The sequence below is a fragment of the Trematomus bernacchii genome, unplaced genomic scaffold, assembly GCF_902827165.1.
Source record: "Trematomus bernacchii unplaced genomic scaffold, fTreBer1.1, whole genome shotgun sequence".
NCBI lineage: Eukaryota > Metazoa > Chordata > Actinopteri > Perciformes > Nototheniidae > Trematomus > Trematomus bernacchii.
The window spans coordinates 8,078,266-8,094,337 of NW_022987821.1; the positions used below are offsets into that span (position 1 = coordinate 8,078,266).

General features: G+C 41.3%; 1 protein-coding gene across 1 annotated transcript in view; it reads left to right on the forward strand.

The window, feature by feature from the left end:
- The window catches only part of LOC117498875 (neural cell adhesion molecule 2-like), a 78,580-nt gene that overhangs the window by 20,076 nt on the left and 42,432 nt on the right, over positions 1–16,072 (forward strand). The window contains exons 5-6 of the mRNA XM_034151033.1: positions 5,010–5,179; positions 10,335–10,480. Of these exons, the coding sequence (XP_034006924.1) occupies positions 5,010–5,179; positions 10,335–10,480 (316 nt within the window). The remainder of the gene's footprint in view (positions 1–5,009; positions 5,180–10,334; positions 10,481–16,072) is intronic.

The window sequence follows — 16,072 nt, forward strand, 5'->3', positions numbered from 1 at the left end:
AAACATGATATGTAAAAGAGGCGGCAGTCCATGTAAACATTTATCAAAAAAACACATACTTTTAAAAGACTTAAAATGGTCAAAACTCAAGAAATTGTGTTTTTCAAGGATGGTCCAGTGGTGGTTCTGCCTTTAACCACCGTTATCTGTAGTCTTCATTGCAGAGGAGAAGGGTTTAATTGTGCTTTATGACGGCAGCTTTAAACCAGAAGACAGTTTCTTCATATTGGCATTTTATTACAGATGTCTTTGACAAAAGCTATCAATCAAAAAACGTTATTAAATGTTGCATTAAAGTATGTAAACATGGCCCAAAATACAATTATCAAACCTAAAAATGCGCTTAATATGGCCCCTTACTAATGACTATATATTTAGTCATTTCTACCTGCAATTTAACATCCAGTTTCACTCAATTATCGAAATCGTTGCTGCTCAATAATTCATTTTTCCATTGATATAACATTATGTTGTCAATGCTACACATATGTGAGGTTATCTTCAGCTCACAAGAAGAAGAGCTGTCAGATATTGAGATATAGAGGTCACATGATCCCACATTCAACCCGATGACAGGAGCTACCGTACGCCCTGAAACACATACAGTAGTTAGGCCGGTAAATGCATCAGTCCTGCATGTATCCTCCAAGAATGATACCAACCGTAATGAGAACTGAAGTCTCTCGTGTAGAAGGTTGAAAGAGAACTCGATCATAGCGGGGAAAAAACCGGCACATGCATCACTTTGCGAAGTACAAACAAAATTTGAAGACAGCTCACAGCTGGGAACGACCTCGACTCTGCTCGCCTCGTTCATCTTGCTCTCTGGTTTCTAGAGTCATGTTTACTCCTGGGTGTGTGCTACCTAGTCTTCACACACACAAACAGCAAAGCGGGGAAATGTGATTTTAATGATTAAACAGCGTGCATAATATAAAGCGGCATATTTTCCCAGCGACGACGGGTGAGAGGTGACGTATTGATTTATTTGCTCCTCCGTAATTAGACTTTCCATGTGGCATTTCTACCCCGGGATAATCATTACGCTCTGGGATCATTATAGCTGTTTTAGACATGTTGGTTGTGGGGATCAAATCTAATCAAGTTTTATTTATAAAGCACATTTAAAAACGATTTTTGGTCGAGCCAAAGTGCTGTACATGTAATAAAAGCTCACTACAATAACATGAGAAAGAAAGAAGAATTTACAACAGACGTATAAAGACCAAACACAGGGAAATGTCAGGTGTCATGCTGTGACTAGAAGGCCAGAGAGAAGATTTTAAAAACATGAGAAACTAACATGTGAAAAGCACGTTTTATTTTATTACTTTGATGCTTTCTGATGTAGAGCAGCGGTTCTCAAACTGTGGTCCACTTATTTTTTTGTATCAAGGATGTTCGCGGACCACCTCATATGCAAACTGTACAAATAAGTACATATATAAACGTAGTGTTAAAACACAGATATTTGTTATTGTTAATTATGGACAACACTTCATTTCACCACTGGTTACCCATGGTTACGTGTGCGCGTGCAAAACCACAAACATGGATCGGTGGCTAGCATCATGTTCTCTGAAGAGAAAAGAGGTTCATGAAGATGATGAGAGTGAGTCGGAGGCAGCGACAAGCCAGGGAAGATTAAGAGAAAACACAATGGGAACTACTTGGAACTGGGATCTACCTACACGGCACTGAAGATGAGCCTTTGCCAGTTTGCGTTCTGTGCTACGAGACACTGGCTAACGAGAGCCTAAAACCAGCTTCGCCGTCAATCTTGGAATCTGGCGCTATGTAGTTATTTTTACGGTTTGCATATGAGGTGGTCCGCGAAAATCCTTGATAATAAAAAGTGGTCCTCATAAACAAAAAGTTTGAGAACCCCTGGTCTAGAGTGTGTTATATGTTTTTTTTCATGCATGTAAATGGTCGGCAAACGCAACAATCCCAAAGTCATGCAGCAGCTCAGGCTGTATGAGAAGAATAAAGACCTTTTTGAACGAGACATGTCACAATAGAGAGAACAATGAGCATGTTCTGCCCCCTGCATTTCACAGAGAACTCCTTAAAGCAGGGGTGTCAAACTCAATTTCATCGCGGGCCACATTAGAATTATGGTTGCACTCAAAGGGCCGGTGGTAACTTTAAGACTATTTGAATATACATAGATAAATATATATAATATATATAAAATAATGTATTATTTAACAATATTTCCTCTGCATTGGATTATTATTGGATAGGGTAATAACTTCATAATTAACTACGTCTGAAAGCAGAAGTCTAGGGCAAATAATTGCAAGTAATGGCAAGTCTCTTCAGTGCGCATCTCACAAAATGAGATGCATTGTGGGACATGTAGTTTATGGGCAACGTGCTCCTGAAAAGCGGCACGTAACCTCATAATAAACATATTATATTCTTTGCAAGCTCTTGTGGGCCACATACAATGAAGTGGCGGGCCAGATTTGGCCCCCGGGCCTTGAGTTTGACACCCCTGCCTTAAAGCCTTAGCAGATATGCAGACTCTGTCGAAGGCATCTCCTCCCTTTGACTGTAAGTCCTTACAGATCTGTGAGGACTTGCAGATCTGTGAGTCCACCGCCTGTCAAACACCTCTTTGTGTTCTCCTTCATTTCCCAGGTCAGCGAGTCCCGCGACAGAACAGAATTAAAATGCTCACATCACAACGAAAGAATGGGCCTCGGTGTAAACAACAATCACAACCCAATTTACTTTTTCTTTTGATGTCACCCCCTCCCAGCATCTCCCAGTTGCATTTCCTGTCTCAGTGCATCGTGGGTAATGCACTACCTGTCAGCAGTCAGTCAGAATAATGACATTCAGTGCTGTAGTCCAGTCAGAAGATGAGGCTTCTCTTCATTTCCTCTTCGGCTCGCCAGCGTTATTATTACTCCGTCGACTTCCAATTATCCTCCCTCTCTTTCTCCTTCAGTGCACGAAGCTGCGGACAACTGGGTCTAGAAATCCCCTAAATAATAATATTGTGTTTGTATTTTCCCCTCACTCTGTAGACTGAGACCTTATAGAGAAGTTATTTAGAGCCATGCATTATTCTGAGCTCGGTGCTTCCAAGCTTTTGAATTGGATTTACACAGAAGCTTATGAGGTTAAAAGCAGGGTGCCTCTTTCAGATCGAGGGCGTCCTGATGCATTTTGAATAACAGGTGAAAAGAAGAAGAAGTCACACCTGTTCTCCATACTGCGAGGCATTGGATTTGGGTTATATTAAAAAGCAACTGATTTGCTTGAAAGCTGGTTTCTCTTTTATCCCGAGCCATGATGATTTATTTTTAAGTATCTTCCTAATGCACACTCTCATGCAGCCAGGATCTCTTTTACACACACACACACACACACACACTCACTTGGGAGCAGGCCAGTGCAAACACCACTGGCCATTGAAGCAGCTGGAGGTTAAGTGCCTTGCTCAAGGACGCACAGCTTGTAGATGTTAGAGGGAAGCATTTGTTATTCCTCTGGATTTCTGAGCTGAAATCTGCCGGCCACCACAGAGGCAAGGCATCTCTGACCTGCTGAATATCAACACTGAACTATTCTCTAAACTCTGCTTTTCTCTCTTTAAAGGATCTTTCATTTGTTCCTCTTTTTTGTGCAGCATTGGCATCCTTTTTGACCTTTCTGTTGTCAATAGAAATTAAAGATTTGTTCGTCAGTTGGGTCTTTTTGTGGCCAACTCATGAGACAAAGCTATTCACAGTACATTGGGTTTAAAGCAGTCCTTCGGAGGCTTTTCATCACAGGGATTTGAGCCTCTGCAGACCATTGACATGCACAAAATAACACACTATAGGAAAGGGAACACCCTAAGAAGCAAAATAGGGACTCTTTAGGAGTTAATTGTTGTCCTATATGACTGTGGGTTCACGTAAATAACATGCATTCATGAAATTACCAACTTTGTTTATTTATTTGTTAACCATACATGCATCTTTTGAGAATTTAAAAAGGGTTTTCCACTCTACTCTATGAGATGCTCAAATACCTGCTCAAAGCCCCCATGAGTGTGTATCTGTAAGATGATGGGAAATAACTCAAATTCCCCCAAATGTGCAGATCCCCTAACCTTAAAGATTACACGGCTGGTTAAGCTGCGGTGAGTAAACAGCAGACCTTGAGCTATGAAGCTTAAATATAGACATGGATCAATTTAGCTGTTTTTTCTCAGACTAATTTCCCAACAGAGTCCAATAGGAAAAAGACTTGAAGTCAGCACTGTGTTCTACAAAAGGGCCGAGTCATTTAGCGAGCGCTGCATCCATAACACAATGTCCACAACAACACCCACTGGGAACAGAGAGAGGCACAGAGTCTAAGAAGTGTGAGGAATACTGATGGCATGCTACAAATTATTCATTGAAGTATAGTTATTTCAATTATGGTGCGATATGTCACTCCAAAAACACTTCTGTTGTCACACTTGAAAGCGTGTATGTTGTGATGTTTGGAGCTATAGATAAAGAAAGCTTCAGAGTCGAGCTGTCGAGCACTTAGCCTCTCTTTTATGCGATCAGTTGACACCCAAAGTGCTGAGATTATACATCTGGAGCGTCAAACAGTGTGTGTTATGAGCAGGTCACTGACAGGTGTGAGCACACTTCCCCCCGATGCATACGTAATGTTTAGTGTCGTTTAGAAGTGGAAAGCAAAATAATGCATATATGCATATAAATGAGACACTGGTCTGTACTGATTGTATGTACAAAGAGAAAAAAGTGTTACAAAGGACACAAACAAACAATAACAACGACTAAAGTCATCCCCTACATTCACTGCCAGTGAGCCTCAGTCACACGAACATTTACCATAAGTACACACATCCTTTACTCAAGTAGAAGTACAGATACTCGTGTTTAAAAATACTCTGGTAGAAGTACTGACTAAACTTCTTAAAGTACGGGTTTTCTAAATGTACTTTTGTGTGTGGGTGTGTGTGTGTGTGTGTGTGTGTGTGGTGTGTGTAGGAAAGGGCAGCAGCTGGAGCCTTCGGAGCAGTATATTATCGCCCGTCTGGAGGGAGGACGGAGCATGTTGACGATCCGTAACATCCGCCAGGGAGACGGAGGAACCTACACCTGCAGAGCCACCAACAAGGCGGGGTCTCAGGAGAGGGAGATCTTCCTCAAAGTGTTCGGTAAGAATCTAAACACACAATACGTCCCTTTTATATAATCATGTGTTTCAAGCCATACTAGTGGGTTACTCAGGAGGCATACCTATGTCTGTGGCCAACAGTTATCCACATCTGCATTTAAGGAATCAGCAGAGAAAAGTGTTAGTGGAACCTGGGATTATTTAAAGCCCGAGGGGACAGCAAATGCAATACAATATTGTGTCAGGTCAGAGGTCAACTACGCATGCACTTTGAGGTGCAAATAAGCTTCCTTAGACTCTAGGGACATGACGCTATAGACTGCTTTGTTGCAAGGTAATCCGTATCTTGTGTTTTATTGATTCCTCTTGGTCTTATTGTCTTCACACCTTCACTGGAGTAGAAAAGTACTTGGGTTTAAAATGAATTGAGATACGGGGTCGCACAATTTACTAAGGTTAGACACTCTGTTGTCTGTTCCCAGTCTCTTGGTATTTGTTGATGTTGCAAGCAGAGCTGCTGTGATGCATTACTTAGTCGCTTATCGTATCATATCGTAAAAAAGGACAAATTACTGACAATTTGTTCAACTTGCAAATGCAAAATGTATGTTTCTCAGACAAACAATCAATTGTTGACGCTCAAACAACAAATACACACATTATTGTTGCATCAGATACAGTTAATATAATAGTTAGTGCTCTGATGCCTGTCAGGGGGATGAAAGCTTGTGTACATATTGATATGAGGGGAAGACAATGTCTGTTATTCTGCAGAAATAAGCTTTTATGGTCCATAAACAGCAATAAATGTTAATATAAGTGTCAGAAATAATCGTTTTTTTATCCTGTTACAAGCCTTCAACATTCAAGTGTTGCTTCACTTCAATTTGAAAGGAAAAAGACCCCGGTTCACAAGGGACTATTTATTTTGTAAAGAAGTAGTTCCAAAATGCATTCACCTACGTACACTTCACTAGGATGCGAGGAGAAACAGAAACATATCTCAAAATTAACCAAATGCACGGATTAATATCTTTAAAGATAAGTGAAAAACATATGTATTGCTAATTTAGGTGAAATAACGGATTGTCCCGTTCCCCGAGTTTGGAAGTCATTTTTTACGATGGAAACAACACTGTGAAGAAGATGCAGTTCTCAACACATTGATAGTTGTTCTTAAGAAATAACGCGGCGTTCACAATAATATTCCTAGTTGTGTGTTCGCCCCTTTAGCCACGTTTCATAAAAGAATAGCCTGTAGTGCTGTGTGACAGACGGAGCAGAAAGCATACCCTTTGTTTGTGGAGGTAATAACACGAATGCTTCTTCTCATTTAGGAAGTTTCATTCTACATGACATGTCAGTGTGCGCTCCAAAGCTTTCAAGTGTAATGCCCTCAACAGTGAGCTTTGTTTTATGTTGATCCATAAAGCTTTATAGTAAGGACCTCCACAAATTCCATTTCATACAAAAACACAAATGTCCCTCAGCCCTCGACAATAACAACTGCATCAATATGATATATCTCTGCCCCAATGCAATATTTCATGTATGGCTTCAGATCTCATTCGCTGCACCACTCCTAATAAAAAAAATTCAATTTCTACTTTCATAAACCTGCCGGCTATTTCCTCACAGATCACTCGGATAGCGCTCATGGAAATGTATGGAGATTTTTACGCTCCAGTCATCAACATCCTTTCAAGATGAGAGAAGCGCTTGTTCTTCAAAATGCACATTTAAATGAAGAAGTTGGAGGAGGGAGGAGCTGAGCTGTGCTGCGGGGAAACACAGCTGTAACTTAGTTTTATTGGCCTTGACAGCAGAGGCGGGAGGAGACTAGGGCATAAAAGTTACTCTGTGTGTGTGTGTGTGTGTGTGTGTGTGTGTGTGTGTGTGTGTGTGTGTGTGTGTGTGTGTGTGTGTGTGTGTGTGTGTGTGTGTGTGTGTGTGTGTGTGTGTGTGTGTGTGTGTGTGTGTGTGTGTGTGTGTGTGTGCTCACATTCAACGCCGTCCAACAAATATCAGTTTCTATCACACGCAGTGATTTTAATGCTAATTTAAAACGTAATTTCTATGATCACAAATGTTCCATCTCGATGCAACACGTGTCTCCTCTCTCACATGTGTATTATTGCCTTATTAACGGTGATAACACGAACTAAGGCAATGAGACTCTCAGCACAAAATGAAATGAGCAATGTGACAAAAGCAGGGTTTAGACGGAGAATAAAATAAATGAAAATGTGTTTCTGGAGTTTCCAGTTTTGCAGCAGCTGCTCCACATTCGCCTACACAGATGGGTTTCGACATTTCATGAACCGTGTGTGGCAACAAACAGCCAATTAATTGATATTCGTTCCTATTTCTCATTCATACGCTTTCACATCTGAGGGCCACAGGGGTGGAATATGTCGTTGGAGAAAATCCCCTTTTTATACTTTTTAGAAATAGCATTTTAGCTTAGCATGGTTTCCTTTAGTTAACGTGGATCATACACTGTGAGCAGACAAGACAGCAACAAAAGGGAGTAAATGACATGGCTTGCTCCTGCAATAACGTGCACGGCATAAATTGATGACATTTATAATGGACTGTTTTTCTGTTGAACCCTCGGAGAGTTAAAAGAAACATCAGGGATGACAGCAGAGAATCTATGCTGACATTTGCTTTGTGGATCTGCGACGCTCAAACAACAAATACACACATTATTGTTGCATCAGATACAGTTAATATAATATTTAGTGCTCTGATACCTGTCAGGGGGGATGAAAGCTTGTGTAAATATTGATATGAGGGGAAGAAAATGCTGTGTTCTGCATTTATGGTCCATACACAGCAAGAAATGTTAATGTAAGTGTCAGAAATAATCGTTTTTTTATCCTGTTACACGCCAACAATGCATCCAAATGTGTGTTTATGAAATGTTTCTAGTGTCATAAAGCAGTCATTGTGTAATGTTATGCCGTGACACTGACACCATCCGTGGCTTTTCCCTCTGCAAAGGGCACCATTAGCATTTTTTAAGGTGTCAGGACTAACTGCATTTGCAAGTTGAGTTATTACAATACCTAAAGTAAACATGGGAAAGGGTGCGGAGGTAATGAAACAAGTGAAATACTCTTGTGTTTTTTAATAAGAAGGGTTTAAAATGAAACTTCATGTACGAGTCGAACTAAAAAATAATACACTCCAAACCTAGAAGGTGAAATTAATTCAGGATTTTTATCTCTGCACACAAATGCTGCTTAGTTCTTTCCCATTTAGAGTGGAAATGTTTTAGATAATGCCTTATTAATAGTGTTCCCTGAAGAGTGCTTTCCGCGCCGTGCTTGATAAATGAGACGTTTTCCATTTAATATTTGCATGATGAAGGGCATCTGGGGCGGCTGCAGATAAGGTGCTGATGTAGAACCGGTTCAGACTGGTCTCTGCGAGAGTTTTTATCTGTGTAGGTCGGCTTTGAAAGTGTTGAATTAGTACGTTCTATAATAACATAGAGGTTTAGTAAGTAATTTCGTCTCATTAAGAAGCTTTTTATTCCTCCAACATGTCAAACTTCTGCCATTATGTTGGCTCGAGTTCAGTAGATCAGCTTCCTTTTGTCTGCACACAATACACAATCAGACGGATCGTCTCAATTCAGCTGACAAGTGAAATCATCCCTTCTCATTGGCTCATCTGTTTGACAGATATTAGGACTTAATGATAGACCTACTTATAAGGGTGGATTGTATGTGTGTCTATTGTTACCGATATTGTGCCCACCTCTTGTATATAAAATGTTGGGCAATAGATTAGACATTTAAAGTTTGTAACATGATTACTTTCCATTACGTTTGGATGCAATGCCAATTAATACAAGGGGAGAAGAAATGTCAATAAAATGGCTTTTTCATACCGTAACTACTGTAAATGACAGAAATAAAACCAGTCCTACAGCAAACGGATAATAGGTTTGGTTATTAATAGTAACAGCTGTGTATAGGGTTAGGTTTACTTCATTCTGAGTTAATGATCGACCTACTTATAAGGGTTGTTTGTATGTCAAATGTGTCTATTGTTACGATATTGTGTCCACCTCTTGTATGTAAATGGTTGGGCATCTAAATACAGCTATTTTTGAAAAGTTTGTTACCTGATTTCTTTCCATTACGTTTGGATGCAATGCCAATTAATACAAGGGAGAATAAATGTGTGCATTTTCATACCGTAACTCCCCAAACTTAATCATATTTGATAGAAATGACGGCCAAAATGACCTGTTTCTGTTTGTCTCTTTACCTATTTTCTTCGTTTCTGTGTTACTGTCAAAGTGTCTTTGAGTTTCTAGAAAAGCGCTATATACAGTAAGTGTCATGTAGTATTATTATTATTATTTAGTTCTACAGCAAACCAGTGGGAAATAGCTTTGGTTCTTAATAGTAACAGCTGTGTGTGGAGTGGTTATGTTTGTCTCTACAACACTGATCTACCCACTGAGAGCCCTTGTAGGTAAAGTCATAAAATATGCGTGTGAGTGTGAGCGTGTGTGTGTGTGTGAGACCCAATGTTTTGACAAGCTCCCCAAATCCCCAGAGGAGTTTCTCCAGCCGGAGGTTGAAATTGCCAACACTCCTCAGATCCCCCGAGCGGTGTTAAGAGCCTCCAGTACAGTACTCACTATTTTCCATTCACTACTCTTTGGATTTTATGCCAAGCTACTTTGCAAGCACCGTGTTAAGGACGTGTGTGTGTGTGTGTGTGTTGGTGTGTGTGTGTGTGTCGGGGGAAAGAAGAAGCAATCCATGATTCATGTGACATGCTCTTTGCCCTTGACATGCTTTGGGTTTCAGGGCTTGCTCAGGGCATCTTATCTTTGCAGCACTTTCAGAAAGCTATTCACGCCGTGCTGGATAAGGAAAACTTCCAGAATAAAAGTCTTTCTTAACACTCGCATGTAATGTAATATTCTTTTCAACGTTGGCCATGAGGGTTGTGTCATATGTCTATCTCTATATCATCATGTTAATCACATAGCTATCATATGCCTCAAACAGTCCTGATGCTCTTCTAGGTAATCATACATCCTGTCATGAACACAGCTACAGTTGGGATACCTTTGTTATCATGTGTACTCTCATATTGGAAGAGGACATTCAGTATCTTCCCAACAACTCTCTTTATCTCATTCCTCTTTCCTCTTATTCCCACAGTCCAGCCCCACATCACGCAGCTGAAGAACGTGACGGCGGTGGAGGGCAGCGCCGCCATGATCTCATGCGGGGCGGAGGGCGAGCCGCTGCCCGACATCTCCTGGAGGAGAGCGAGCGACGGGAAGGCCTTCACGGACGGAGACAAGGTACGAAGAGACTCCATCTGCATCATACAAGATTCAAGGCTATAGGTTATGTACAAAATATATATACTAGAAAGATAATATAGAGAGCATATTGAAGGGAGGCGTGCACCAGTTTAAAAGGACTATAGCTTGTTTCAATATATAGAGAAATGTACGGAGACAAGGTCGGAAGAGAGTCTGCATCATACAGCACTGAGGCTATACAGTAGGTCTGAGCACACAGGATATACAGATATGAGGTGTCCATTTGTTCTGGTTCTTGGACATGATTGGGTGCAGTTTGGTTGGATGTTTATTAAGAGTGTGTACCATAACAAAGGTAGAACGGCCAGAAACTCCATCTGCATCAAACAGAACTGAGGCTATATGTTATGGTACAAAGGATATACATTAGAATACACCAGTTTCAAAATATACAGACATTTCTATCTCTAGATGGCATTTAGCATTTTCCAATCCCTCAAATTCAGCAAAAAAACTACACAGTTTTGTCTGTTTGTTAATTGATATTCATGATATTGTTCTGTAACACTTACCTATATTAATTCTGTCATGTTGTAGTGCATGTTCCCGTATTCAAAGCCTCTATTTGGCTGTGATTATACAGTAGTTAGCGGTCTGTTAGTGCAGTGCTTCTCAAACTTTTTTCAGTAATGTACCCCCTTTGAAACATTTTCTCAGCCAAGTACCCCCTGACCGACCCCGAACATTTTTGATCGAAAAAGCCTATATAAATAATTACAATATAGTGATGTTCCCTCAGTGTGTGATTTATTAACTCCTTCGTGCATGAATTACAACAAACTAAGGATATTTTCATTTTATGCATGAAAGAAAATAACGTTTTTATAAAACAGATTTTTCCAAGGAGTTTTTCAACTGAAGTAAAATATGTTTAACAAACTAATGAACAAAATGATATATTGTGAAAAACTATAAAAAATACAATACACACATTTGACATGTTTATATGAGGACTCCCTTGATGGTTCTAGGAATATTTTATTTAAGATTGTGTTTTCTATTTAACTTATTGTATTAAGATTATTTTTGTAATCATGCATGGTATTTTTTTTATTAACCTTTTTTTTAAATCTCACGTACCCCCTGCAGTACCCCAACGTACCCCTAGGGGTCCGCGTACCCCCATTTGAGAATCACTGTGTTAGTGTATGCTACAGGTGTTTTAACAGATTCAACTTTCCCATCACTTTATTCAGGGTGCGTCCACCTCCTGTTTGTTTCATTAGTTTGTAAACTTTAATTGATTTATCTTGAATGCCTTCCACACAATACGACGGTCGGGCGTTATCCTAGTGTCTTTGAATATGCCATTACTCTCTGAAGTGAAAAGCAAATACCAACTTCCAATGACTTTAAAAAGCCGCCCTGTTTTCATCTGTTGTCACCGAGCTCCACTAATGAGCTTCTGATAAAACAAATGTGCCCTGAAACGACCTCACCTCGCAGCAGCTAGCGCTTAAAACGACTCAAATAGATGTCACAACTTTCCGTGCAACAAAAACAATTTCCACGCGAGGTGTTTTTCGTCTGCTTTTGTTCTTATGGTAACCATTAAAATGTCACAATGTTTATTTATGTAGAAAACACTGAACTGTTTGTGCTCACACCGGTCCAGTACTAAAAGAAATAGCCGACATTAACAGGTAATTACTTGTATACGCGCCCATAAAAATAAAAGCAGGCGTAATTATTCCCATCTGCCATACATGAAATGCTGCAATTAGTCATTTATTGCTAGAAGAGCCTGTCAGAAAGCAGATGATGTTTGTTTTCCAGAGTGTATGATTGATCCTTGTCTTCCCTGAGTGCAGAGCTCACAAAGCCACATGCCTTCCTGTGCATTGCATTAGCGTCTCTCCACTAAAGACTGTTTTCATATAAAAGCTGCTTTCTGCACGCGTTCACCTTGTGTTTAAATCACCAGACATTGCTGTGATTATTATCTCAAGGGAAATCAGCTCACGCATTTATTTTGATTAACTCCCGGCACAAAGAAGAGGAAGAACCTTGAAGTTTTTCAGGTTAACACTTTCAATGTACACTTTGCTTTCCACCTGCCTTTGACTGTCTTTAAATGCAACTTAGGGAATTGAAAGGACGCCTAGCTTCTGTTGGGCGTTTGTCTCTCTCTCTCTCTCTCCATTATTCACTCGGCCCCAATGAGCTGCATCCGCATTTTGTCTGAAAAGTAATTATTCTTCAACGACTCCGCCATCAATGTCAAAACCATATGCACTTCCGTCGCTGACAAGGAGAAGCTTTTTTGCAGAAAAAACAAAGATGGCAGCCGTTCGTTCTTTCTGCCGGGGAAAAAAAAGGTCACCGCGGAGATAAAATGAATGTGTGCATTGGCTCGAATCGCTCGGGTTGATAAATCACGGCCGAAAATGAGAGTAAGTGCTTCTCTTCCCGCAGCAAATGCAATTATGCAAACCCAACACACCTAAACACACGAGAAGACAAACACGGCTGCAGCGGCACGAGAAGTGATGGATGGTCGACGTCATTTAGGTTTAAGGCGGGATGTTCCTCTCTCAATTTGCTCTCCAATCTGCATATCCAGTGTGCACACACTCCTCTTGTTGAGAGACATTAAGCTTCACTGGGCTTAGTTTTACTCAGTGCATAATGCTGCCTCCATTCCTCTCATTCTTCTCCGACTAACACCTTGACCCTGGCTAAGAGAACATAATGGGATGCAGTTCCTCGAATGTAATTATGAGCCGAGGGAGGATTGTTTCTCTCTGTGGTGTTGTTTCGCCTACAGTAGGACCAAGGTTAGCAAACGGCATTGTATTCATCCGTTCATTCACGAGCTGCTGACATCTACACTGAGGAAAACAGACTCCCACACCCATTGAGATTATTGTGTATTCTCTCCATTTGACACCTGGTCCCAATGATTGCTCACAGCAGCGCCAAATCCCACGGAAAACAGATAATAGTCATGTTCAGGCGTGGATTGGCTGTTACCTCGTTGGCCCTCCATTTCCTCCAAGCGGAGAGCCGTCATTAAATGTCATTTTGCTGTCGTCATGAGGACGAGGTGATACTGTAATCACCCCGCGTTCAGCCCAAACTGTTTGAATAAGCCCGACAGAATTAGACGACACTGACGCTGACATTTGCAGCTGACATTTTTTATATCTGAAAATACTGCAGGCTGAAATCACACACATCTCCAGAACCCCCTTGGAGAGATTGTGTTCTAGATTTAGTTTCACGTGTTCACTGTAAACACAGATTTGTTTTTAAAGTGTCGTGGCTCAGATTTGATATCATATGTTTCCGCCCTCCTTTCGCCTACCTGCTTCCTTTCATCTCCTCCTCTACTCCCTCATCTCTTCGCCTTTTATCTCACCACTCACGTGTTTACAGTGTGTGTGTGTGTGTGTGTGTGTGTGTGTGTGTGTGTGGTGTGTGTGTGTGTGTGTGTGTGGTGTGTGTGTGTGTGTGTGTGTGGTGTGTGTGTGTGTGTGTGTGTGTGTGTGTGTGTGTGTGTGTGTGTGGTGTGTGTGTGTGTGTGTGTGTGTGTGTGTGGGTGTGTGTGTGTGTGTGTGTGTGTTGTGTGTGTGTGTGTGTGTGTGTGTGTGTGTGTGTGTGTGTGTGTGTGTGTGTGTGTGTGTGTTCACGTCTGGCTGCTCGCCTTGTCGTTTGACTGAGCTGCATATCAAACAGGCTGTGCTTTGGGAGGCTGAGTTTGTCTCTAGACAGACCCTGTCAGTTTGTAAAGGGGGGGGGGGGGGGGGTTAGCGAGTAATTTCCTGACTCAGAGGCTCCATCCTGGAAGATGTCCTCCCGTTCTCCACCTCTCCAGCACATTCCTATTCAACACACACTCTCCCAATCCTATTGACCTCAGCCAAACAAGCGGAGTGTGCAGAACGGAGCCCCTGAAAGCCGCTGCGCCTCATTGGTTGATAGTACAGCGATGATAAGAGCAACGATAAGCCATTCTGAACAGGATAATGCCGCAGCAGACTACATGCGACAACATAAAGAATCTGCGACTCAGAAGAGGGGCTTAGACTCATAATGAGGATTAGCAGAGGCAGGGGGGGCATTAAGAGGGGCTGGAAGTGCATTGATTTACCCGGGAAATCTATAGCAGACTCACTTTTATGAATGTGCATACATGCATACAGTAAGTAGAGAAACATGCAGACGAGCAGACACAATGCTCTGAGGGGTAGAAAGTCAAAGAAGAGCAACTCAATATGTTCACTTCTCTGCACTTGTTTCCTGGCAACCTCACTAGACAATAATATAATAAGATAACAGTAACATGGTAATAAGTGAGCTTTAGAGGTGCAGCTAGGCAGATTTCAGTACATCTGGATGAAGCCAGAGTACCCTGTCTTTATGCTAAGCTAAGCTAACTGGCTACTGCAGCAAATGAAGTATCAAACACAAGCTTTACCCAAGATTTCTCCGTGACAACACGAGTGAATCTGAAAGTGATGGTACAGATGTCCTGCAGCACCATGTTGCATTTCCTTTATATTCATATATGCAATGACAAGACACATCCTAAAGCATTGTGGGAAGTCCTATAGTAGTAGGCTTACTGGGAGCCTGGTTTGACTTTGGTGTTGATTCCTTTATTAGGCACACAGTGCTAATTTGAGTGCAATCGTACATTAACGCTCTGGCCTTGAGCTAAATAACTTCTCTTCTATTGTTACACTTTTAAAGCTGTTAAACTAACTTTAAAGTTACAATTAGAGAGCAAGGGGGGGGAAGTCAGAGGGATGTTTTTCGTCCTGATCATGGTAAACAATTGTAGAAACATCTTTGTCGTATAGCCAATAAGCGTGTGTCCACTCCTCAGGTGGTTTCATGATTGTGTTCGTATGACATGTTCAGATAACACCAGCCGAGCCGTTATACTCCAATCATGATATGTTGCTGCTAGCACTGATACCCATATTTCTTTTTGCTCAAAAAGGCTTCAAGAGCCAGGGATAGATTGCCACCCTAATGTATGCCATGTGCCGTTTGGTCGGTACTTACATAGAAGACACCCCACGGCACTCTCCGACTCTATGAATAATAAGAAGAACTCCACTAAAACTGTGTTTCCTATTCATGGCGGGGACTCGTCTCCGGAAAAATTGGATGTCAGAGCAACTACAATGCACATTTATGTTGAGGGAGAAACACTGGAGCGGATTGAGATGTGTTGGGGGTGCAAAGGCATGAATAGAAAAGGATGTATACTTTTAAAACGGTTCATAATAGGATCATTTTAATACAAAATGGCATTGTTTGAAAGTGTTTTCCCCCAGTGTTTCTGCTTCGACTTGCAATCAAAATAGAAGCCCAGCTGCAGCTATTAAAGCGGCGAGGGCAGGACCTCTGGAAGTAGTTTCTGGGGGTGACGGAGGTTATCTGTGAGGTAACAGTCTGCACAGAGGATGCTGCCGGGCTGTTTTTTCTCATTACGAGAGAATGTCGATTACTGGAATGATAGCCTCGTCTGCAGTAATTGACCCGTGGCTTCAGATTGATACCATCTGTCTTCATACAGACGTAATGACCTTGTAATAAATCGGCAGTTTATTGCAT